A 26,985-nucleotide genomic window follows, 5' to 3' on the forward strand; every position below is an offset into this window, starting at 1 on the left:
TTGTTGTATCCCTGTTCCATAGCTTCGAAACGGTGGGTCTTACACCCCTAACCGATATTCGTAGTGAGATTTGTGCCATTACCGCATTATGACGTCAAAACCGGTTTTCTTATCAAGGCTTAAGTTAAAGCCCTTTCTTAATTCTGGTTTGCTATTATGCACATTTATGCATATGAAACCCTATTGGGGTTGTAATTGGCATGGCTATATGGCTCGGTATCGAGTCTCATTGAATGTGTTACATGTTATAGGACGTGACGGTAGCTCACGACGTCTTGGTGATCACGGTGTATGAAACACCACTTACTAGCTTGGTGAGTATACTACTCACTTATTTGTTATAATGTGGCTTTGTGCTATGTGTATTTGATGCCTTGAAGGCTTAATTGGTTATTGGAAATGATTGAGGTGAGGGTGTACTTGACCGCCCTCACCCCTTGTGATTTCATTCATGGTTATTTACCGTTTTACTGAAATACTGCATTTGATATATGATATACTGAATTCCATGCATGGAAACTGATTTGGTGTTGTTGGACGAGTATCCAACGGCTTTACTGCATTATTGAGCTCAACCCCGTATGGTAGTTAATTGGATCGAGCCGGCGAGGGCTTGGTCATGAAAATTATCATGCCACGGGGACTGTACTGGGGAACCTTGTGGTAATGAGACCCTTGGTTCCGGTATACTCGAGTATTACCAAAAGCTACTGAAATGGAGTGCGGGCCCGGTTGGGGTATGTTGGGTGGAAGGAATGGAAGTAAAGTGAGGTCTACGGTTTGATACTTTTGACATTGACGGAGGGTCAATGAGGTTGGATCAAGATTGCAAGCGTGGAAATGGGCTCTTGAGAGCCGACCGTATCCTTTTACCATTTTGCTTCATTGCTTATTTGTGCACTTTAAATGAAGGTTCATTCTTATATGACTTTGATTGCTTATTGGGTGGTATACCACTGGGCTTTAGCTCATTCCGTGTTATTTGTTTTCCTTACAGGAAAATGAACACTTTTGGAAAGGTTATGATAGTTGGATGCAAGTTGAGCTCATGTATATGTATTTTGAATTGCTCCTTGAGGATGAAAACCTAAGTGCTTTGATTCCACCAATGTTTGGTGTGTAAATGGCTACTTGTATATGTATGAATTAAATAGATCCTTTGGTAGGCCGTTCGGCTTGTAAAGGTTGGGTTTCATTGTATATATATCTATGGTTGATGTTTGGATGGATTTCGGATCACCAGGACCTTCAAACGGAAAAAGGAAAAAATTGGAACGAAAAGGCACTGGACTGAATCCGGCCAGGAATCCGGCCAGAAACTGGCCGGATTGCCGGCCGGATTGCAGGCCGTTTTGGAAAAATTTTGGATTGCTCTCTGGCCAGTATCCGGCCAGGAATCCGGCCGGATATCCGGCCAGATTCCGGCCGGATTCTGACGTGGCCTGCACTATTCATCTTCGGCAAAATTTTTCGTTTTTTTTTATTTTGTGATTTTGACTTGTTTGCGCGCAATGGTATGTTCCGAAACGTAATAGATCGACGTAAACTGTACCGTTAGTCCTGGCGAGAGCTGGGCAGGCAGTCCGCTAACCCCTTTGGTTCGCCTTAGGGGAAGGTGGGGCTGTCACAGGTGGTATCAGAGCCTAGGTTTGAATTAGTCTGGGTGTTATAGGAATGCTTGATCTGAGGGTTTATTGTTTATGGTCTTTAAGCTTATTGATTCTTATTTATTTACACTTTTGGTGTAGGATGGACAGTTCCAGTGGACCTAGTGATGGCCCTGCGGCCAAGCGACCCCGTGTAGCGCTCCCGATGATTAAGTACTAGATCCGGCCAAAGGGGGCCGTTATTCGTTGGAGACCGTCTAACCGTCTTCGGCGGTGCGCGTGTAAAGAGAAGTATGCTTACCCGAATGCCCTCGTTTTGGCAGTTGTGAAGGAAAGAAAGGAGCTGGCAAAAGCTAATGCCAAGCTTGAGGTTGAGGTGAATCAGTTAAAGGCGGCCAACGAGGGGCAAGCCAAAAGGATAGAGGATCTGAAGTATGATGTACTTGAGGCGGAGGATAGAGTCGATGACCTCTGTGCCCAGCTGAGGGAGGCGCGTGAGCACGAGTCTAAGAGGGCTCGGAAGGTGAGGACTCGAGCCGCTGCAATCCTAAACCTCTGTGCCGAGGTGGTGGAAGGAGTGAGCGATAAGGACTCCTGTGCGGGGTCTGAGGCTAGGGTTGGATCCACTCCGTCGAGTGGGTCTCATAGCTCATCTTCGGGCTAGATTATGACTCCTAGAGTTGTTATAGATAGTTTTGGTCTTGTGTATAGGGTGGATAGGGATAGAGCCTTAGCTAACCGTTTTGGATGTAGGGTTAGCTACGTGTAAATCTCTTTTGATAGGCCTATCCTCAGGTGGATCTTTTGTGTACGTACGTGCTTTGGCCGTACTTGACTGACTGCTTGTATATATATGTTTGGCTTGTATCTATGTGTGCTTGTGGCCCTGTGTGAAATGTATCAATATGTGTTATGTGAAAGTTTATGTGTTACTTACCTGCTTTATTACTGCTTTGGTTTGGTACTTTTGCCTAGACCGAGTGAATTTATGGAAGGAACACGAAGTGGTCGGGGACGCGGGCGCGGAACTAGACAAACCGCACCGATTAGGGAAACGGGGGAACCCTCTACTGGACCTAATACTGGACCGCAATTAGACCCCAATGTGCAAATCGCTGCTGCTATGCAGCAAATGACCAACCTACTTGCACAAGTAGTGCAACAACAGGGCCAAAACCCAAACCCTAACCCTGGAAACCCTGGTAACCACGTTGAGAGCGAGGATAGAGCTCTCGAACGTTTCCAAAAGTTTTCCCCGCCAAAGTTTATTGGGGGACCCGACCCTGACGTCGCCGAGAAGTGGCTTGAGAAAATGGTTGATTTATTCGCGGCCCTACACTACCCGGACGAACGGCAGGTCACTTTTGCCGTGTTTCAACTTGAAGGGGCTGCCCGTTCCTGGTGGAACGTAATTAGACAGAAATGGGAGCGAGAGCAGACACCGAGGACGTGGGTGAACTTCATCCGGGAATTTAATGCCAAATTTTTCCCTCCTCTAGTCCAGGAGAGGAAGGAGGACGAGTTTATCCGGCTCCGGCAAGGGGCTCAGACGGTGGCGGAGTACGAGAGCCAGTTTACCCGCCTGTCCAAATTCGCGCCTGAACTGATCATGACTGAGCAACGACGGGTGAGGCGCTTCATTCAGGGTTTGAATGTGGAGATCCAGAAAGACCTCGCGGCGGCTCAAATCACTACATTTAGCGAGGCAATGGAGAAGGCCCAACGGGTTGAGAGTGCACGGCTTCAGGTCCGAAACTTCCAGGCTAAAAAGCGTGGTTTTCCTGGGAGTACATCTGGACAGGGTGAGAAGAGCACTCCCTCTAAGTTTGGACGAGGCATGGGAGGTGGTCGACAATCTGGATCAGGCAGAGGGACTCCGTTCAGGGGCGGCCAAGCTGGGCGAGGACAAAGGGGAAACACCCAGAGTGGCTCGGCTTCGGCACCTCGTGGTCCCTGTGGGCACTGTGGAAAGACAAACCACACCGAGGACAATTGCTGGAGGAAACTGGGGAAATGTCTGCGGTGTGGAAGTGCGGACCATCAGCTGGCTACATGTCCGGTCCTGAAACAAGACGGAAAGGGGAGCCAACTACCGTCGAGGACCAATACTGGACCAGCCAAGGGAGACGGATCCAAGCCTAAAGTTTCAGCTAGGGTATATTCCTTAGAGCCTCACCAGATCCCAGAGTCTTCCGAGGTGGTGGAAGGTACGATCCCTATTTTCCACCGCTTTGCCAAAGTTTTAATTGATCCTGGTGCCACTCATTCGTTTGTTAACCCTGATTTCATGTGTGGCATCGATATAAAACCTGCTAGTTTGCCATATGATTTAGAGGTTAGTACACCTACGGGGAATCAACGTTTGGTGACTAGTATGGTCTATAGGGATTGTGACGTATGGGTAGGTGAAAGGAGGTTTTTAGGGGACTTGATTAGCTTATCCATTAAGGGGTACGATGTGATTTTGGGTATGGACTGGTTAGCCAAATATAACGCCCAACTGGACTGTAAAACGAAAATAGTAGAATTTCGCATTCCTGGCGAGTCAACCTTAAGGTTGGATATAAGGGGTAGGTTAGCCTCATCTGCTCTCATTTCGGGCATTCGAGCTAGGAAACTGATAAGTAGAGGGGCGCAAGGATTTTTGGCCTTCTTAATTAATACCCCTACGGATAAGTTGAAAGTTGAAGATGTGGCCATAGTGAGGGACTTTCCAGATGTTTTTCCTGATGAGTTAGTGGCTTTACCTCCGGAAAGAGAGATAGAATTTCGAATTGACCTTTTACCTGGAACTGCACCTATCTCGAAAACCCCTTACCGAATGGCGCCTGCAGAACTTAAGGAGCTGAAGTTGCAATTGCAAGATCTGTTGGAGCGCGGTTTCATTCACGAGAGTTAATCTCCTTGGGGAGCTCCTGTTCTATTTGTGAAGAAAAAGGATGGAACCTTGAGAATGTGCATTGACTATCGGGGTCTAAATAATGTAACGATCAAGAATAAGTATCCACTGCCCCACATCGACGAATTGTTCGACCAGTTGCAAGGAGCAGTGGTCTTCTCCAAGTTGGACCTCCGACAGGGATACTACCAGTTGTCGATTAGGAAGGAGGACATTCCGAAAACTGCTTTCAATTCAAGATACGGCATTACGAGTTCGCCGTTATGCCCTTTGGACTGACTAATGCTCCCGCCGCTTTCATGGACCTAATGCATAGGGTTTTCAAACCCTACCTGGACCGATTTGTCGTGGTGTTCATTGACGACATTTTGGTCTACTTTAAGACACGTGAGGAGCATGAGGAACATTTGAGAGTGGTGTTGCAGACCCTGAGGGAACATCAGCTGTATGCCAAGTTTAGCAAATGCGAGTTCTGGTTGGAGAAAGTGGCATTTCTCGGGCACGTGATCTCTCATGAAGGTATTTCGGTGGACCCGGCGAAGGTTGAGGCCGTGACAAATTGGAAGAGGCCAGAAACCCCCACGGAAATTCGTAGCTTTCTAGGGCTAGCTGGGTACTACCGAAGGTTCGTTAGGGACTTTTCCAAACTGGCAGGACCTTTAACTGACCTAATGAAGAAGCATGGCCAGTTTATCTGGAACGGCCGATACGAAACGAGTTTTCAGGAATTAAAGAAAAGATTGACCATGGCTCCGGTACTGGTCTTGCCAAATGGAGTGGACGGGTTTGCAGTATATGCAGACGCGTCGCGAGAAGGATTGGGATGCGTTTTGATGCAGAACCGGAATGTGATTGCTTTTGCCTCTAGGAAATTGAAGCTTCACGAGCAGAACTACCCGACTCACGATCTAGAATTAGCTGCAGTTGTGTTTGCACTGAAAAAGTGGAGGCATTACCTATATGGGGTGACCTTCGAAGTGTTTTCGGATCACAAGAGTCTTAGGTACCTCTTCTCCCAGAAGGAACTAAACATGAGGCAACGAAGGTGGATGGAATTCCTGGAAGATTACGACTGTACGATCAATTACCATCCGGGAAAGGCAAATGTGGTAGCAGATGCCCTGAGTCGTAAAGTGCAAGTGGCAGGGCTAATGATTAAGGAGTGGGATTTGTTAGAATCCGTGTGTGAATGGAAACCCTGTCTAGGGAGCCATAAGGTGATATTTGGCAATGTTAGGGTTACCTCCACTCTACTGGAACGTATAAAAGAGGCGCAAGGCGAGGATTGGATGGTACGGAAGTGGAGAGAGAAATTGGTAAAGGGAGAAACAACGGACTTCAATTTGAGTCCTGAGGGTCTTTTGAAGTATCGGAACCGAATCGTAGTACCGAATGAAGAGGTGTTGAAAGAGGAAATTCTGGAGGAAGCTCATCGGTCCAAGTATACAATCCATCCGGGTAGCAGCAAGATGTATCAAGACCTGAAAGGGACTTATTGGTGGGACAATATGAAGAGGGAAATAGCTCAATACGTGCAGAAATGTCTTATTTGCCAGCAAGTGAAGGCAGAACATCAAAAACCATCGGGTCTATTACAACCCTTCGAGATACCCGAGTGGAAGTGGGAAAACATCACAATGGACTTCGTTTCCGGTTTACCGAGGACGCAAAGGGGACACGATGCCGTTTGGGTGATCGTTGATCGATTAACCAAGTCGGCCCATTTCTTGCCGGTGAACATGAAGTATTCAATGGATCAGTTGGCCCGACTGTACGTGGACGAAGTAGTAAGACTACACGGTGTTCCTGTGAGCATCGTTTCCGATCGGGATCCACGGTTCGTATCACGATTTTTGGCAGAAGTTTCAAGAAACCTTGGGGACTAAACTCAATTTGAGCACTACCTATCATCCTCAGACAGATGGCCAGTCAGAACGGACAATTCAAACTCTCGAAGACATGCTACGAACGTGCATTCTGGACTTTGGAGGCAACTGGGGTCAGCACATGACCTTAGTCGAATTTGCATATAACAATAGCTTCCATTCGTCAATTCAAATGGCTCCGTATGAAGCTCTCTACGGACGCAAGTGCCGGTCACCGATTTACTGGGAGGAAGTAGGTGAAAAGAAAGCACTGGACCCGGCAACTATTCCATGGATGGAAGAGGCTCAAGAGAAGGTCAAGTTGATAAGGCAACGGCTTCAAACAGCCCAGAGTCGACAAAAGAGCTACGCGGATAACCGAAGAAAGGATTTGGAATTTGAAGTTGGAGACCATGTATTTCTCAAAATCACACCCTTACGAAGTCTTACAACGGACAAAGGAAAGAAACTTCAACCACGGTACGTCGGACCCTACAAAATCCTTCAGAGGGTTGGAGCGGTCGCGTATCGATTGGAACTGCCATCCAGTCTATCTCGAATCCATGATGTATTTCACGTGTCAATGCTAAAGAAGTACCATCCTGACCCATCCCATGTATTGCAACCGGGGGATATCGAAGTGGATGAATCACTGGCCTACGAAGAGAAACCGGTTCAAGTACTCGATCGAAAAGTCAAAGAGCTCCGAAACAAGAAGATTCCGCTAGTGAAAGTGCTATGGAGAAACCACGGAGTGGAGGAAGCTACCTGGGAGATGGAAGAGGAAATGCGAAAGAAATACCCAAACCTTTTCGGGAATTAAGGTGAGAAATTTCGAGGACGAAATTCTTTTAAGGGGGGGAGAGTGTGAGAACCCGTAAAAACCCTAATATTTTCTTAGGGTTTATTTCCCCTTAATTGCATGTTTTCTGCATTTTCTGGCTTAGAAATATTTTCTTAGTGGATTTTATGAGCAATTATAGTTTTTAGATGATTTTTCTAGCATTGGAGAAATTTTAGAAAATTAAGAGTAAATAGTGGACGTGGGACCCACTAGTGCGAAAAGTTCGGAAAAATTCGGCCAATAAGGTTAAGTTTTGGATACTGTTTAAAATTTATCGGATGTTAAGAGATAAGTAGTGTGTGTGAAGTGATTGATGTGAGAGAGAAAAGAATGATAAGAATGCATTTAATAGAGTGCCACATGTCATCTCCTCATTGGATGCCTTTTAAGAAACACTATTCACATTTTGACATTTTTTTGACTTTTGACCACTTAAGTTAATATCTCCAAAAATTCACAAAAAACCACCATTCTTCACTTCTTGTTGGCCGGCCATCCCAAGCTCCACAAGGAAGAAAGTTCATCAAATTTCAAGCTTCCACTTGGTGCAAATCAACCAAAAACATTTGCTTCCATCCATTTCACTCCATAAAATACTATCTTCTAGTGATAGTAAGTTGTTTGGTGAACTTGGTTTGAAGGTTTAAGGTGTCCAACATCCTCCTCTCTCTTGTTTCTTGGTAAGTGATGCTTCAACCTCTCCCCTATACCTAATGATGGTTATATTATGCTTAATGGTGGCATGAGTGAAGGATTATATGATTTATTTCTTGATTTGAAGAGTTTTGGTGAAGTTTTTATTTTATTGGGAATTTTTCTGGTTTAATATGAAATGAATGTTGTGGCCTTGTATGATGAATGATAATGGTTGATAATGACTCTATGAGGTGTATTGGATAGGAAAATTTGGATTTGGTGTGAAAATTGAAAAGTTAGGGTTCATAGAATCCCATTTCTGTCCGGTTTTAGATCACTGGGTTAGAGGCCGAATTAGACTTTTCTCAAAACATGAAAGTTGTAGTTATTAATGTGTTTAAGGTGCCTGTAAAATTTCAGGTCATTTGGATGAGTGTGAAGTGAGTTATGCCGTTTCTACTGTAGCTGTTCTGCATTGAGCAGAATGTGAAAACTGCGATAGTAATTGGCCTTTTTGACTGGAATTGGTTTGGATTTTGAAGTTGGTGTCTTCTGATGAAATGTAGCTGAATGTCTTAGCTAACATATGCCTTTGGAATTTCGGCATTTGGACTTGTATGGACTGAGATATACCGATTACAGTTTTCTGCGTTTTGCAAACCTGTTTTGGGAATTCTGGTATAGTATTTCGTATATTCGACCTAGTTAAGCTAGGAACGGGATTGAGTAACCTTCTACATTGTTGTAGCCCTGTTCCATAGCTTCGAAACGGTGGGTCTTACACCCCTAACCGATATTCGTAGTGAGATTTGTGCCATTACCGCATTATGACGTCAAAACCGGTTTTCTTATCAAGGCTTAAGTTAAAGCCCTTTCTTAATTCTGGTTTGCTATTATGCACATTTATGCATATGAAACCCTATTGGGGTTGTAATTGGCATGGCTATATGGCTCGGTATCGAGTCTCATTGAATGTGTTACATGTTATAGGACGTGACGGTAGCTCACGACGTCTTGGTGATCACGGTGTATGAAACACCACTTACTAGCTTGGTGAGTATACTACTCACTTATTTGTTATAATGTGGCTTTGTGCTATGTGTATTTGATGCCTTGAAGGCTTAATTGGTTATTGGAAATGATTGAGGTGAGGGTGTACTTGACCGCCCTCACCCCTTGTGATTTCATTCATGGTTATTTACCGTTTTACTGAAATACTGCATTTGATATATGATATACTGAATTCCATGCATGGAAACTGATTTGGTGTTGTTGGACGAGTATCCAACGGCTTTACTGCATTATTGAGCTCAACCCCGTATGGTAGTTAATTGGATCGAGCCGGCGAGGGCTTGGTCATGAAAATTATCATGCCACGGGGACTGTACTGGGGAACCTTGTGGTAATGAGACCCTTGGTTCCGGTATACTCGAGTATTACCAAAAGCTACTGAAATAGAGTGCGGGCCCGGTTGGGGTATGTTGGGTGGAAGGAATGGAAGTAAAGTGAGGTCTACGGTTTGATACTTTTGACATTGACGGAGGGTCAATGAGGTTGGATCAAGATTGCAAGTGTGGAAATGGGCTCTTGAGAGCCGACCGTATCCTTTTACCGTTTTGCTTCATTGCTTATTTGTGCACTTTAAATGAAGGTTCATTCTTATATGACTTTGATTGCTTATTGGGTGGTATACCACTGGGCTTTAGCTCATTCCGTGTTATTTGTTTTCCTTACAGGAAAATGAACACTTTTGGAAAGGTTATGATAGTTGGATGCAAGTTGATCTCATGTATATGTATTTTGAATTGCTCCTTGAGGATGAAAACCTAAGTGCTTTGATTCCACCAATGTTTGGTGTGTAAATGGCTACTTGTATATGTATGAATTAAATAGATCCTTTGGTAGGCCGTTCGGCTTGTAAAGGTTGGGTTTCATTGTATATATATCTATGGTTGATGTTTGGATGGATTTCGGATCACCAGGACCTTCAAACGGAAAAAGGAAAAAATTGGAACGAAAAGGCACTGGACTGAATCCGGCCAGGAATCCGGCCAGAAACTGGCCGGATTGCAGGCCGTTTTGGAAAAATTTTGGATTGCTCTCTGGCCAGTATCCGGCCGGATATCCGGCCAGATTCCGGCCGGATTCTGACGTGGCCTGCACTATTCATCTTCGGCAAAATTTTTCATTTTTTTTATTTTGTGATTTTGACTTGTTTGCGCGCAATGGTATGTTCCGGAACGTAATAGATCGACGTAAACTGTACCGTTAGTCCTGGCGAGAGCTGGGCAGGCAGTCCGCTAACCCCTTTGGTTCGCCTTAGGGGAAGGTGGGGCTGTCACATATGCCCCAGAAGGGCACCAAGTCCTTACCACTTACCCACATAATCGAACAATAACACCACTTAACCCCAAGTTCACTCCGCGCAGGGGCCACTCGAAGTAGCAAAATATCTTCCATTCTTTCAATGTAGCTACCTGGACTCTTTCTCTACATTCGGGTCCTTGGTTCTAATTGACTACAGACCTTTATTTCTCCTCTTATTCTTGGACCTACCTAGATCCACACCCATGGCCCCTACTATACTGTCATCTAGTCTCCATTATTACTCACTAGTCTAGGGCCCCAAGTATTATAACTAATGGGTGAGTACGCGTCGATACATAACAGATACTTATTCATTCTAAAAAACTAAATAAAAGGGAAATCAGAGTCACGATAGGCAAGTAAAATGCAAAGTAATTTGAATACGATGCCAAAATAAAGTCATAGCCAAAAGTCAAAAGTCAAGTCAAAGGTCAAAAGTCAAAGTCAATTATCAAAGTCAAAAGTCAAAAGTCAAAAATCAACAGTCAACAGTCAATAATCAAGTATTATACATTCAAAGGCTCATAGCAGTCATTTACAAGATAACAAGACCAAAAGTAGTAAGTACGAGCCTCAAAAGTACAGATATAGTCGTATAGTCATATTAAGCAAAAACCTAGTGCATGTAATCAAAAGAAAGTTGTATAACCACCAAGTCACTACATCCCCTATCCTTTCTATGTGTAGTAGTCAAAATCACCCAAAATAGTGGCCTAGAAGTGAAGGCTTAATCCACCGCGAGACTAGCTGACCCCTCAGTCTGGGCAGGTTCTGCTCTTGCCTCGCCTCCAATGTGGGAAGCCTCATCGTACACATCTCCAAGTAAGTCATTGCAAATGTTCAGAATCAATTCAACTCTATTCCTCACTTTCATTGCCCCCTTAACCATACGCTCCTGAGTTTCTCCAAACTACGCACACAAATCATCAATCCTTTCATGGCCTTCAACCACATCATACTCGTGCTCCTTAATTCGATCGGCTCGCATTTTAATAGTTTCCTTCAGTTGATTCACTTCAGATTCAAGCCTAGCATTGTCCCTTATGGCAACCTTCCGCCCCTTCACCACGACCAACACTACTTCATTCGGGTAGATATAAGTATGATGGCACTTGCAACGCCTGTAGCGGTTAGATGGGCTTTAATAGGCTCTAGCTTCTCCGGGCCTGATTTGATACTTAATCATCGTTAAATCCCTACAGGACGGCTCGCTAACCGGTCTATTGGTAAGGTCACTAGATCCGTCCTGTGAGGCCCCAGTCCGTTCGTAAGCTGATATGAGGGTTATTCGTTGATCGGTGGGGTGGAATTAGGGTTTTAAGGCTAAGGAGAAAACCCTAACCTCGATTAGGATTGAAAACCCTAGTTCATTTTAGTAGAAAGCTTAAGTGGAGTTTGATTGTTCACCCGTCTTTTTGATATTTTCTTTATTACAAAATTCCCCAGATTAATTTTTATGAGTAAATATAGTTTTTAGATGATTTTTCTAGCATCGGTTAGTTTTTGAGAAAATAAGAACGTATATCGGACGTGGGACCCACTAGTGCGGAAAGTTCAGAAAAATTCGGCCAATTAGGTTAAATTCCGGATACTGTGTGAAATTTATTGAGTGTGAAGAGATATTTATAGGTGTGAAGAGATATTTATAGGTATTAAGTGGATAGGTGGAGGAGAGAGAAAAAAAAAAGGTAGGCAAGTCATAATGAGGGACAAGTGTCACCAAATGGTTGGAAGAACTCTAAGACCACTATTCCTTGTCTTACCATTGACTAAATAAATCATAAAAATCACCAAAAATTCTCCATTTTTCCTCTAAGCTTGGCCGAACTACTTCCTCCAAAAAAAGAAAGAAAAGCTTCCAAGTTTCTTGCTCCAATCTTGTCCAATCTCACAAACTAACCATTTAATCTTGAATAAATGACCATTTTCTGGTCAGATCTATTTTGGTCCTGATGACCAATTTCCGTTCCGAATTTGGATTGCTGACCTTCATGAAAGTTGTTCCATTTGGAATGAACCATCTAACTGCCAATTTTCAGCTCTTTTGACCATGTGTAGCATAGAAAACAGTTTGCACCCAAAACTGACCATTTGTGCATTGGCCAGATTTCGTACGTGATTGTGTTTGATTCATTTGGGACTGAAGCCTCCAATTTCAGTTATGTTGTCTTCATAACAATTGTTGTTCATCCTTTAAGCTTCGATATGGCATCTCATACGCCTTAATCCGATATTCGTAGCTCAACTTATGAGTAAACTAGAAATGAGTGTCAAATCTGCCGTTTCCGCTAACGGCCGTTTCCGTTTCCGTCCGTTATATTTACGTGCGCGCGTGTCGTTTTGCCGTTTTGCTTGTTTTAGGCACAATAGTAGCCGTTTGCGATATTATGTGACACAATCTTCTATTTCAGACGGTGGTGAGCTGGGCGGAACTGGTGGGGCCCACTACTAGCTGTTCATTTCGATCCGACTTCGTACTTTTGCTATTTCAGTTTCTGAGTAAGTATTCAGGCCAGTTTGGTGTGTTTTCTTTGCTATGTGTTTGAGATATGTGAAAAGGGTACTTAGGCGAGGGTGTACTTTATCGCACTCGACCTAATCCCTAATTTGAATGTATAATTGTACTTGGCATATGTATATGAACCTTTTGGAACCAAAACCCTTGAGCTTGTGGCTCGGGGCGACTTTCGAGTAAAGTTTGTGAAGTTTGCAAAGTTTGTGAGTTCGTTGGCCCGATCTAAGACCTGTATGGACTATTCGAGCCAGTTAGGGCTTGGTCGAAGTCAGTCCAACTTAGTCTGAGGTCACCAAGTTTGTAGGTTCATGTTATGAACCAATTTTGTGAATCCGGTTCACCGAGAAGGTGACCAAGTTTGTGACCCGAGCTTGTGACTCAAGCTCAAGTTTGTGATTTCGTTCGCCCGGGCAAGTTTGTGAGGTGACTGGCCAGTGAGAGTGATAAGGTGTCGGTGGGTGTACAAGTGAAGTTCTACGGACCATTGAGTGTGGTCGACGGAGTGTCGGCAGGATGTCGCGCCCCACTTTTTGATAAATAAATAAATGGTTTGAGAAAGATGTTCTTGATTCAATTTTGATTGGAAAATGATTTTTGTGAGTTGAAAAAGATATGGGTCTAACATGGGACTTGAAAAAGCGACGATTCGACCCAAAAAATAGTTTTTTTTTAAAGGGTTTTGAATGAGAAATTGGAGTCGCCACTTGGTAATGATTAAGATGTACCAAGTCACCTAAAATAAATTTTTTAAAGATAAAGTAGCAAAACCCTTTCAAAAACGACTCCTAGTCCACGTAAGCCAAAGAAAAAGGTTCGGGAGTCATGTTTGACAAAGGGGAAGGCAAGGATAGAATCCAAGGCACCCCTTTGACCTAACCAAGGCTAGTTGCGCGACTTAACCTTACCTTTCCTAGTTTTCTACCCAATGTATATTCGCACGTTGGATATGACTATATGAATGCAAAACGGAAAGAAAAATGCAATCCTAGATTCTACGATGTCTCTTGTGAGGCTTTTGGCCCCAAACCACATGAATTGTGGCGGCCAACAAAGGGAAACCTCATAGAGGTCGATTAATGCAAATGAGATTCAAGTGTGCAAGTGTGAAAGTGTATGAAAGGTGCTTGTGTGAAATTGTATAAAGTTCAAGTGTTTTTCGTGTGCAAGTGCATGAAAATAGAATAATAGATATATAAGGTAAAGTGGAATTTCATTTGTGAAGGGAAAATAAGCAAGTGATAGGTAAAATGTAGCAAAAGAAGTATGGTTTGTGAAAAAATGTGTTTAAGAGAGTATGTAGGTGATAAAAATGAAAGTATGACCCTAGAGGAATGCAACAAGTCGGGTACGGGGGTGGACTCCTAACTTTTCGACTTGATTTTCCCTTTGATTAGAAGGCAAAACTAGCGTGCTAAGGCTATCGAGTAGCCACACTCGCTCGTTTCCCTTATCAGAAGGGGACACTCAAGCAAAATGAACCCTATAACTAGCATGAAATTCAAAAATCCTAAAATGGAGGGAAAACGGGTTCGAGGATCATGCCAAATGATAAAACTAAGGAAAATGCGTGATATGTGGTGAACAAGCAAATGATATGCTAATGAGGGGAAATCCCTAAGGGTCTAGCGTTGGACTAGCCCACTCTATGAATTCCGACTAGCGTTGGACTAGCGGAAACGTACATTCATCCATTCCATTCATTCATGGTTATGAAAGCAAGTAGACATGCCAAAACGCTCGTAAACACGTAGCACGTAGCACTTAGCATGCTCGACTAGATGCAAGAGCCTACTAAAGCAATTTAACATGTAACAACAAAAGCAAGCAACCAAGGGGAAGGGGAAATGGACCAGATGCTCTACGAGCCCTAGCTATTACAAGCCAAGAGGTGTACACATACCCCGTGAAAACATAAAGGGAAAGGGGAAATGGACCAGATGCTCTCCGAGCCCTATCTATTACAAGCCAAGAGGTGTACACATACCCCGTGAAAACATAAAGGGAAAGGGGAAATGGACCAGATGCTCTCCGAGCCCTATCTATTACAAGCCAAGAGGTGTACACATACCCCATGAAAGCATAAAGGGGAAGGGAAATGGACCAGATACTCTCCGAGCCCTATCTATTACAAGCCAAGAGGTGTACACATACCCCATAAAACTTAAATAAAAGTAAAAAGCAAGTAAATGCATGCAAGGAGGTAAGGAAAGCGGAGTAGGCATGCATATTCACATAACACGTAGAAGCACGTAGGGTCAAATGAAGTGCAAATGAAGGATAGAGTGTACCTCCCTTGAAGCGACGCCCTAACGTAGTGAAATTACTAACTTACCCTCCAAAATAATAAAAAGGTCAAGGTACCACTTAAATTATCAAATAATCACATGAAACAAAAATTAAGTATAAAAAATGAAGGTTAAACACTAAATTGAGTTAACTAAAGTATTTACATAGACAAACCAACCATGTACAAAGCAATTAATGCAAGAGGGACTTAATTAGAAGGACTGAAAATTTCTGAAAAGAGAGTAAAATAAAATACCAAGATTGATGACTTAAGATGAGCCCCATAAAAATCAAATGCAAAAATGTGATTAGAACACAAATCCAAGCTAAAAAATTCTATTAAAACTTATTGATCCTCAAAATGCATCCTAAAATTCACTAAACGTCTTACCCAAAATCACGTCAAAGCAAACCAAAAGCAATTAAGATTCTAGAGTGACAAAAGTGATTAAATTATTCAACTAATTGGACCATAACAAGACAAGGGGGAAACTTAGGGGGTTAAAAGTGCAAATGTTTTAGGATCTAATTGCAAACACACGAAGTCATTCAAGTCCAAGTGAAAACGCTCAAAAGTCTCAAAGATTTCCAAACGATAGAATGTCAAACAACGGTTCAAACTGTAATAAACTTAGGACTCCATCGTGAACCAAGGTCCCAAATGCAACCACTAATCTAATCAAATAAAGTCAATTGAGACGTTTTAGGAATTTTGAAAGTCCAAGAGCCGAGGAAGGTCAAGCAAGAGTTAAAATGCAACTATTTCATGACCCAATTACAAGAATTTAGAGTATTGGTGGGCTTTTGTAGCATTACTGCAAAAATCACAGGGATCCAATTGAAGAAATTATTCTATTTGTTGGGTCATAGTAACATAAGGTGAAACCTGAGGGGTTAAGGTGTAATTTTTCTGAATTGTTCCATGCATGCAACGTAGTAGATTTCCAAATTTCTGGTTACTATACTTCTGCCAATGTTTCTTATTGATCACCCAAACATCCTACACGAAACTTCAAATTCCGTATTTATTAGCTTCCTTAACACCAATCATCATGCACAAAAACTAATCGCAAAAATGATAATGAAACAAAGCAGAGAGTGACCATAGGATCAAAACCTCTTGCTGCAAAAATTCTGTAACTAAAACATGCAAGATTACTATGGCAGCTCCTGCAAAACTCTCGGCAGCTTGCTAAGAAAATTCTGCACTAGACTAGTCACCGACTTTCATTTTTCAAGCACGGGTCTTAGCCTCAAAACACAACTTCAAATGGAAACAAGCTTAGCCAACATCAAAACTTTGATCTAAAACCAAAAACCGGCTGGATCTTAGCATCTAAACATACAAAGAGAAACTCAACCCAGCAGCTGTTTCGAGAAAGAAAATGGTGAAGAAAAATGCAGCAGCTTTTAGTTTCTTATACACTTTTAACATACCAAGGAAATGATTTAATGCAGTCCCCTATTTGTCCAAAAAACTGGAATGAATGAATGTAAAACAAAGGAGAGGAGAGACACAATCAGTCACTCTTAAACACAAAGTGCAGCGAGGTAACGTAACACTAACTACTCAAATATGCAAGAATCGAACCCGGAAAATCCCAACTCATTTCCAAATCAACAAAAATCATGTTATCTAAGCTTTTTATTGCTAAAACCCATCATTAAATTAACACCTAATCTTCTTCCAAGCAAACCAGGTGACGAAAATTGCTTGGTTGTCTTGGTTGCGGCAAGAAAACAGCAAAACATAATAACGTATGCAACATACTTTAACTCCTTGGATTTCTGTCTTTTCGACGTTTGTAAACAAAGGAAAAACAGATAGGTCCTTTTGCTTACTCCAAATGTCAACTTCATTTTCAGTGATTCAAACAAAGCAAACTCAAGCATCCAAACATACATAATATTAGAATAAAAACCTGCGACTTTCCTGATGCCAAACCCGGGACATGAAGAATGAACAAAAACATTCACATGATTGAAAACAACTTCAAATTAAACTCACTTGCAGATTTTTACTTGGAAAATTCACAATATAAAAACCATAGTTTTAGTTCTTTTCCCACCGCCGACAGATTCACAAGCACAACATTCATGGTAGAGGGCAAACAGAAGCAAGCATTGCAGCAAAGTTTCAACCTTTCTAACATGATTTTTTATAATCTATGGACAGAGAAACAAATGAAAGGCGTTACCTTTATCTCCCTCAAAGGGAAAATCAGGATCTGGGAAGATGAATAGGGCGTCCTTGCTCCAAAGAATGTCAACTGATACAGAATGGAGGTCCAGTTGCTTCCTTCTGCAATTTCCAACCGAGGATCTCCCTTGCTTTCCCTATCTTCACGCCCTCACAAACTCTCTATTCCTCTTTTCCTTCCTCTTTTCCAGACTTTGTGGCTGCCAACTCTCTTGCTTTTCTCAGCCGTCAACCTCTCCTGCTTTCTCAAACCTTTTGCCGTCTGTTTTCTATCCTCTCTATCCTCTCTTCCAAACTCTCTTTCGGTTTCTCTCTAGTTTTCTTATGCAGCCGTCCCTTCGATTCTACTCTCAGCCATCAACTAATTTTCTGGTCCTTGCTCCTTCACAAAACCCTCGATGTTTTCCTTCCCTCTCTAATCTCTCAGCTCTCAGTTTTTCTTTTAACCGTTCTTGACTCTCCCCCCCCCGAAAAACCCCCCTTGCGGCTGTAGCTCTTTTACCTTTTATATCCACTTCCAAATCTCCTAAAACCCTCATCTCAACGATGAGGATGAGGGCTTGTTACCCCTGTGAAATCCAACCCTCCAATTGTCTCTTACGAATGTCCTTTGCACGCTGCAAAAAATTGCAGCGTGCATGCCGCGACAAAATATATCTTTTTTTTTTTTTTTTTTACAATAATAATTACAGAAATGATAAAATAAAATATAAATAATAATAATAACAAAATTACACAAACCAGGTAACAATAATAATAACAAAACAAAAATAATTTTAAACAAAAAACTAAACAAAAATGGCCATTTTTTAACTTTCAATTTTTCTCTTTTCATCATTTTCTTTTTCTCAAAATAACTTAATAAAAATAACTAAAGTGCCCAAAGATTGAATTTAAAGAAATAAACATATTTTTGTGAACAATTTTTCCTTTCTCTTCTTTTTTTTTTTTTTTCTTTTCCTCTTTTTCTTTTTTTCCGATCCATCTAAAACCTATTTTTTTTTGAATTTTTCTTCTTTTCCTCTTTTTCTTTAATTTCTTTTTTCTCCTTTTTATAATTTTGCATTTTCATTTTTCTTTCAAGAAAGCATCGAATAAAAACAAAATGACTAAAAAGATTTTTCTTTTCTTTCTAAAAACTCTATAAACTTAAAAACTAAAAAAACTAAAAACTAAAAACTAAAAACTAAAATCTAAAACTTAAAAGTGATTAAAAACCTAAAAATGACAAAATAAAAATGAATAGACAAACTAAAAGGGCAAAATGAATAAAACTAAAATAAAATAACAACTAGAAATGCAAAACACACAACAATGAACCAAATGCAAGCGATCTGAAATAAAAATCATGAAGTAGATGCCACATACAAATTATTCAAAATTTGGTGTCTACAGTTTGCCCCTCTTTGTCTGAGTTTTGAAAAAACTTGAGGCAAAGAAGTAGACACCAAATACTTACCTGTGTTATTGGGCTGCAAAAGATTCCAACGAACAGGAATTCTAATACGGGACTGACCCGAACATGAAAAATAAAACGGGACTGACCCGAACCAGAATTGAAAACGGGACTGGCCCGAACAGATATTTAAACGGGACTGACCCGAACAGAATTTAAACGGGACTGACCCGAACAGGAATTTAAACGGGACTGACCCGAACAGAATTTAAACGGGACTGACCCGAACAGGAATTTAAACGGGACTGACCCGAACAGAATTTAAACGGGACTGACCCGAACAGGAATTTAAACGGGACTGACCCGAACAGAATTTAAACGGGACTGACCCGAACAGGAATTTAAACGGGACTGACCCGAACAGAAATTTAAACGGGACTGACCCGAACAGAATTTAAACGGGACTGACCCGAACAGAAATTTAAACGGGACTGACCCGAACAGAAATTTAAACGGGACTGACCCGAACAAGAATTTAAACGGGACTGCACTGGGAAAGTTCAAACAATGAATTGAGTTTTTTTATCAAGAGGGAAATTTGGATTTTTGTGATTGAAGCGAGAGCTGATGTTGTTTCTTATGATCGAGTTTCGCCAATAACATCGATCCTTGCTTACTGGGAAGCTTTGTCTGTCATTGATTTAGGCGCCCAAAGAGAGTGGTTGCTTTTGTTTGTAAATGCAACATTCCTGCAAGAAAAGAAGAAACAATGGACCTGCCACCATTATTTGATCCGGTTCGCCTTGAGAATCGTGTAAACATGAGTCCTGTGATGCTTGTACTTCGGCTTGGCGGCATCTGCCTTAGTCGAACTTGAAACCTTTCAAACTCTGAGACTGATAAAATACGGATTTACCACGTCACCCAATCCAGGTGGTAGCTTTGTTGTATGTTACTCCCTGTAACTGATGATTGACTCCCCTATTTTCGCGCAAACCTTTGGGTTTATCATTCATTTGAATTCAATGGTGAAAGAATGATGCATGAAAATTTATCATATAACAATCGATGTATATGCAAGATTATTTCCTATGTCAGGCAAAGATGAGCATGCAAAAGAATGTAGACAATCATAAGCAGTCATACACAAATAATTGAGAACAACCCAAAAGGTTCAAAAAGATACATTTTGCAAAAGAATATTTGTAAAGAACAATACAAATTTAGCCAACGAATATCATATTCGAGACTTCGGATATTTTCTCTTCGGAATCCGATATTGGCAGAAGTATCACAAATATGAGGGAAAGTCCAAATGAACCAGGTCACCAGCTGTTCCTCCCCGCGCTTGTCTGTTGTGAAAAACCCGCCTTGGCGCCCTTTCGGGTTTTCACCAAGGTTGCCCCTACCCTTTTTATTTTTGCTTTTTCTTTTTCTTTTTGATTTTTTTTTTTTTTTTTACAAGGCGCCCTTTCGGGTTTTCACCTAAAGAATAAAGACACGTCTCGACCATGATCGACTCAGAAATATGAGTTAAAGGTTTCAGGCATCAGTAAAATGCACTTCCCTTGTAGATTAGGCGAAGGCATTACGGACATCACTTGCCAGTTGATTATCAAATTTTGCTAATAGAAATGCGACAAATGACGGAAGCCAGGACTTTGGGTTTTGTAATGAGGTCAGGTGGGGTGTTTTTCCAGAAAGGTTAAGGCTTGAAAGCAAATTCGATGCCAAGGGTAAAATAAACTGAGATTGCCCTATTTTGAAATCATTTCCGATTTTGAACGAAACCGGGGAAAATTTGCCCCAGTTTGATCGGATTTTCACTCTTTGCATTTTCTTCATTGCATTTTCCTCACTCTTGCATTTTTCTTTGAAAACTAAATTTGCCCCAGTGTGGGGTTCTTTTCCCTTTCTTTTGCTCATCTCTCTTTCAAAATTAAAATTTTGCCCCAGTGTGGGGTTTGCAATTCTCAGGGGTTATCAAACGAAATTTGTCAATTCTGATGGCTCAAAGGGGACAAGTAGAGATAAAATATTTTTTAAGTGTAAAAGAAGATGGCCTGACTTGCATTTCGCCATTTGCATGAATTTCTAAAGAAAATTTGCATGATCAAATGAAAAACTTTTTGCACATATCTGAGTTGATGGGTTGAGGGAATGTCCGTCCATCCATTTCTGCTAAAATAAGGGCTCCGCCAGGTAATACCTTTTGGACAATGAACGGCCCTTGCCAGTTTGGAGCGAATTTGCCCTTAGCTTCATCTTGCATCGACAAAATTCGCTTTAGCACTTTGTCACCTTCTTCGAATGCACGCCGATGGACCTTTTTGTTGTAAGCTCGGGCCACCCGTTTCTGATAGCACTGACCATGACAGATAGCGTTGAATCGCCTTTCATCGATCAACGTCAATTGCTCATGGCGCTGCTTTATCCAGTCAGCCTCCTCCAATTTAGCCTCCATAAGGATTCGCAACGAAGGAATTTCAACTTCGGCTGGTAATACAGCTTCCATTCCATACATCAGTGAATATGGCGTTGCCCCAGTCGATGTCCGGATAGAAGTCCGATACGCCATTAGTGCATAAGGCAACTTGTCATGCCAATCGCGATGCCTTTCAGTCATTTTGCGGATAATCTTTTTCAAATTCTTGTTCGCGGCTTCTACGGCTCCATTCATCTGAGGCCTATAAATGGCGGAGTTGTGGTGTCTGATCTTGAATTGCTCGCATAGTCCATCCACCATGTCATTGTTCAGATTCTTGGCATTGTCAGTGATAAGCGTTTCAGGCACCCCAAATCGACAGATGATGTGATCTCTCAAGAAATTGGCAACTACCTTCTTCGTAACATGTTTAAACGATTCCGCTTCAACCCACTTGGTGAAGTACTCGATCGCCACCAATATAAATCGATGTCCATTTGAAGCAGGAGGATCGATTGTACCAATCACGTCCATACCCCACATTGAACAGGGCCACGGGGCGGTCATGCTATGCAACTCAGTGGGTGGAGCGCGTATAATGTCACCGTGCATTTGGCATTTTATACATCTCCGGACAAAGTCTATACAATCATGCTCCATAGTAAGCCAGAAGTATCCGGTTCTCATGATTTTCTTCGCTAGCAAATGGCCATTCATGTGAGGTCCACAAACGCCACTATGCACTTCTTTCATTATATATTGAGCTTCATCCTCATCAATGCACCTTAAAAGGTTTAAATCCGAAGTTCTTTTGTACAATACTTCACCATTTAAGAAAAATTTGGAAGCCATTCTACGCAGAAAACTCTTGTCTTTTGTACCAGCATGCAGAGGGTAAGACCCAGTTTTAAGAAACTCCTTAAGATCATTATACCAAGGAACTTTGTCGAAGGACTTGTCTACAACCCAACAGTGAGCAGGTTTATCCTGAAGTTGGATCTGGATTGGTTCAATTTTCAATTCATCTGGATACTGGATCATGGAGGCTAAGGTGGCCAAAGCATCAGCAAATGTGTTTCGGGCTCGCGGGAGGTGTCTGAACTCCAAATTTTGAAACTGCTTGGCCAAAGTGAGCAAACTACAATGGTAAGGTAAAATTTTTGAATCTTTAGTTATCCACTGCTTCAAAGTTTGGTGCACGAGCAAGTCTGAGTCACTGAAAGCTACCAACTCCTTGATTTCCATTTCTAAAGCCATTTTGAGACCAAAAATGCAGGCTTCATACTCAGCCATGTTGTTTGTGCAAGCAAATTGCAATTTGGCAGCGGCAGGGTAGTGTTTTCCTTCAGGTGAAACCAGAACAGCTCCAATTCCAGCTCCTAGAGAATTTGAAGCTCCATCGAAGAAAAGCCTCCATTCAGGGCTCTGCTCACTTATATCGTCCGTGGCGCCTACAAATAAGATCTTTTCATCAGGGAAATAGGTGTGAAGTGGCTGATAATCATTGTCCCTTGGATTTTCCGCCAGATGATCAGCTATAGCTTGCCCCTTGACGGCCTTCTGTGAAGTGAAAATAATATCGAACTCTGAGAGGATTATTTGCCACTTAGCTAGACGTCCAGTTAGCATCGGCTTTTCCAGGAGATACTTCAAAGGATCAGATCGAGAAATAAGATAAGTGGTATGGCTCAACAGGTAATGTCTCAGCTTTTGAGCCGCCCAAGCCAACGCACAGCAGCTCTTCTCAATGAACGAATAATTAGCCTCGTACTGCGTGAACTTCTTGCTTAGATAGTAAATGGCTTGCTCCTTCCTTCCAGAGTCATCGTGTTGCCCCAGAACACACCCTACGGCTCCGTCGAGCACAGACAAGTACATGATCAGCGGTCGGCCCGGTTCGGGTGGCACCAGGACCGGAGGCTGCAGCAAATAATCTTTAATCTTGTCAAACGCCTGTTGACACTCCTCATTCCAGTACAACGGCACATTCTTTCTTAATAATTTGAACAACGGCTCACATGTGGCCGTTAACTGGGCAATGAATCTCCCAATAAAGTTGATCTTTCCTAAGAAGCTTTTCACGTCTTTCTGAGTCTTTGGCACTGGCATATCTCGAATCGCCTTGATTTTTACTGGATCTATCTCTATGCCTCTCTTGCTCACGATGAAACCCAACAATTTACCAGCTGGTGCCCCAAAGGCGCATTTCGCAGGATTTAGCTTTAAATTGTACTTCCGCAACCTCTCGAATAATTTCTTCAGATCAATCAAGTGGTCCTCTGCCCTTTTAGACTTGATTATAATATCATCCACGTAGACCTCCATCTCCCGGTGGATCATATCATGAAATAGGGTTGTCATGGTCCTCTGATATGTTGCTCCAGCATTCTTTAAACCGAAAGGCATGACTCGGTAGCAAAAGGTACCCCAAGGGGTAATGAAAGCAGTCTTCTCCCTATCCTCCTCTGCCATCAAAATTTGGTGGTAGCCAGCAAAACAATCGCAAAAGGTTTCAATCTCATGTCCGGCAGTATTGTCTAAGAGAATGTGAATATTTGGTAGAGGGAAATCATCTTTAGGACTGGCTTTATTAAGGTCTCTATAGTCAACACAAACTCTCACCTCTCCACTCTTTTTTGGAACAGGGACTGGGTTTGAAAGCCAAATTGGGTAATGGGAAACAATGATAATGTTGGTTTTGAGTTGTTTTTCAATTTGCTCTTTTATTTTGAGGCTCATATCTGGTTTAAATTTTCGGGGTTTTTGTTTTACGGGTGGAAAAGAAGGGTCTGTGGGTAACCTATGCACCACCACATCAGTTGAAATGCCAGTCATATCATCATAGGACCACGCAAATACATCCTGGAACATGGTCAAGAATTCAAGCATCTCCTTTTTCTGGCTCTTATTCAAATGAATACTAATCTGCACCTCCTTAACTTCATCCTTAGTTCCAATGTTAATCTTTTCTGTTTCTTCCAGGTTCGGTTTCGGTTTTTCCTCATATTGTTCAAGATCCTTTGCAAACGAATCGGATACTTCCTCATTATCACTCTCGCTTTGGAGCTCGGATTCACAGACTTCCAAATCGTGAGTGATATAGAGATTGCCATTATCGAATTCCAGAATTGTGATATCCAAAGGATCAAATAATTTTATTTTTGGCCATCTGAAAGAATTAACGAATGTGGGATAATAAGCAAACAAACTCACAACCAACAAATGGACAAGCAATATGAATATAAACAAGCGAATAAACAACACAACAATGACAAGAACAACTTGTGCATTTTCATAAAACCTTTGATTGAAAGCAAATGGAAATGAAAACTTAACAATATTTACATGCGCAGACGTTAGTCAAAAAGGAAATTGTTTTCATTGGCTATTTACAGATGCAAAGGTATTTTCATGAATTCACATGAATGATAAACCCCTTTCATTTTACCGAAACTCCTTCCGAACGGGCAGGGACTCGGCTGTCCAATTGGGAATTGATCCTTCGGGAATGTCAGGAAATTCAGCTTCGCCTGGAACAATATCTTCAAATGTTGCCCCAACGAACAATTGGGCCAAACTTGCTTCAATTTCGTCAACTGGGTTGATTTCTGACATGATTACCTCAGCCGGTCGTGGGAAAGTATAATGCAGGGGTGGAATGTCAAGAACCCTTTGCCTTCCTTCTTTCTCCGCTTTCTTGCGCTCCTTCATCTCTCTGATGTCCTTAGCAGTCGGCCGGAAACCCAAACCAAATGAATCCTTTTTCTCAATAATCCCCACTGGCTTCAGAATCCCTTGCAAATCTCGTCCCAGCCCTTTGTCAAATTCATAGCCTCCACGGATCATTTCTTTGGCCATCATGACACTGGCCTTTGGTAAAGCTCGCTCCTCGTTTGTGATCCAACTTACAGAGACGATGTCAGCCGTGCTATGAGGAGTCATGGTAACATTGCGGCTTCCATCCTCTTTTGACCCAGAATCGGTGACTACAAGGCAATCTTCTTCGGCAAATATAGTTATCAGCTTGTCATTTACTACAAACTTCAGCAACTGATGCAATGAAGACGGCACAGCCCCAGACTTATGAATCCACGGCCTTCCAAGTAGAACATTGTAAACACTAAGAAAGTGCATGACTTGGCAGGTTATTTGAAACTGGGCGGGCCCTATCTCGATGACTAAATCCACTTCTCCTATTGGCTCTCTTTGCGCTCCATCAAAACCTCGAATTATAGTCCCTGAAGGCCTCAGCTTTATGTCTTGCAACCCTAGCTTTTCCAAGGTGCTCCAAGGACAGATATTAAGTGCAGAGCCATTGTCAATCAATACCTTCGGCAGCATTTTCCCATTGCACCTCACAACTATGTATAGGGCCTTGTTATGTCCAATACCCTCCACCGGCAATTCATCGTCAGAAAAAGTAATTTGTTTGGTGAATAACACACTTCCAACTACATGTGAGAAATTATCAACAGAAATGTCCCTAGGGATTTGAGCTTTAGTCAATACTTCGATCAGCGCGTCCCTATGCACGTCTGAAGAAAAGAGTAGTTCCAACATGGATATCTGGGCAGGCGACTTGCTCAGCTTCTCAACTACATTGTACTCACTTCTCTGAAGCCTCTTAAGGAAATCCAAGGCTTCTTTCTCAGTGATTGTTGGTTTAACGGGCGGCTCGGAGTTGTTTACTTGAATCGGAACGGCGGCTTCAAATGGACTTGCAATCTTCCCCGATCTGGTGACCGCTGACACTTCTTCCTTTGCAATTATTTTTTTCCCAATCTGTATGACAGGTTCATCATAGTTCCACGGTACTTGTTGCAGGCTCAGGACAGGTTCCTGCTTCGGAAATTCAACGACTATTGGCTCCAAAGCCGCACTCTCAGCTGGCGTGAGATCCAAAATAAAGGGCTTTTCGTCCTCTTCAAATGGCAGTTCTATGACAAAGGGTTGGTCTGTGACCCCAAACACTTCAGCTTCCCTTGCCAATTCTCTGACTGGTTCCACATACTCCGTATCATCCAGAATAACCCCAATAATATTGGCATGTTCCGGTAAAGGGTTCCTATTTACGTTCGGTCCTTGCGCATCCCTTTTCCGGATTACAATCTCCCCGGCTTCAACCATATCTTGGATTTTATGTTTAAGCGCCTTGCAATCAAAGGTGGCATGTCCGGGGGCCCCAGAATGATAAGCACAGACAGCTTGTGGATTATACCACGCGGGCATGCCATATGGGTAGGTAGGAGGGGGCACCGTACCAATTTTCCCAGCAGCCTTTAATTGTTCATACAATTGATCCAGAGGCCTGCCTAGGTTGGTAAATGTACGGCCAGGGGGTCTGTTGTAAGGTTCAGAAGGTTGAGGGTGGTTGTGAACAGGTCTATTTGGAGGCGGGAATCTTGGGTTATATGGAGGGCGTGGTCGGTTTTGGGGTGGATTTGGTTGAGAAATTTGAAAAGGGGCTGAAGGTGGGTTTGAATAGCTTGGGCGAGGTCGAGGGTGGTGGATGTTGGTAGTATATACAGGGTGCGGATTTGAGTAGTAAGGGTAATGGGGTTGGTAGATTGGGTTGTGTTGGTATCGGGGTCTAGGTGAAGGGTTTTGATTCCAAATAAAGGTTGCGTCCCCCTCTTTCTTTTTGAACGGCGGCTTCTTCACATTGCTTCCTTGCCCTTGTTGTAAAGCATCCAACTGAGATTTCAGGGCAGAGACATTGACAATCTTCCCGGCTCTCACAAAGTCATCAAACTCTTCCAATTTATTCACAATTGCAGCAAAAGAACAACCAGTCATACGGAAAATTTCTTCGAAATATGGAGGATCATGCGCCTTTATGAATGTGCGAATAATTTCATCCTCAGTCATCGGTGGCTCCACCTTCGCAGCTATCTTTCTCCATCTCTTGGCATATGTCTTATGATCTTCGGATGGTCGCCTTTTCG

General features: G+C 42.3%; 1 protein-coding gene across 1 annotated transcript; it reads right to left on the bottom strand.

The window, feature by feature from the left end:
• Positions 1 to 10,945: 10,945 nt before the first annotated feature.
• Positions 10,946 to 26,269, bottom strand: LOC140004736 (uncharacterized). The gene is made up of 2 exons (XM_072044878.1): positions 24,662 to 26,269; positions 10,946 to 11,128 (listed from the first exon to the last, which is right to left on the bottom strand). The coding sequence occupies exons 1-2, from the start codon at positions 26,267 to 26,269 to the stop codon at positions 10,946 to 10,948; spliced, it is 1,791 nt and encodes a 596-aa protein (XP_071900979.1).
• Between the last annotated feature and the right edge of the window lie 716 nt (positions 26,270 to 26,985).

Source organism: Coffea arabica, chromosome 4c (assembly GCF_036785885.1).
Source record: "Coffea arabica cultivar ET-39 chromosome 4c, Coffea Arabica ET-39 HiFi, whole genome shotgun sequence".
Taxonomy (NCBI): Eukaryota; Viridiplantae; Streptophyta; class Magnoliopsida; order Gentianales; family Rubiaceae; genus Coffea; species Coffea arabica.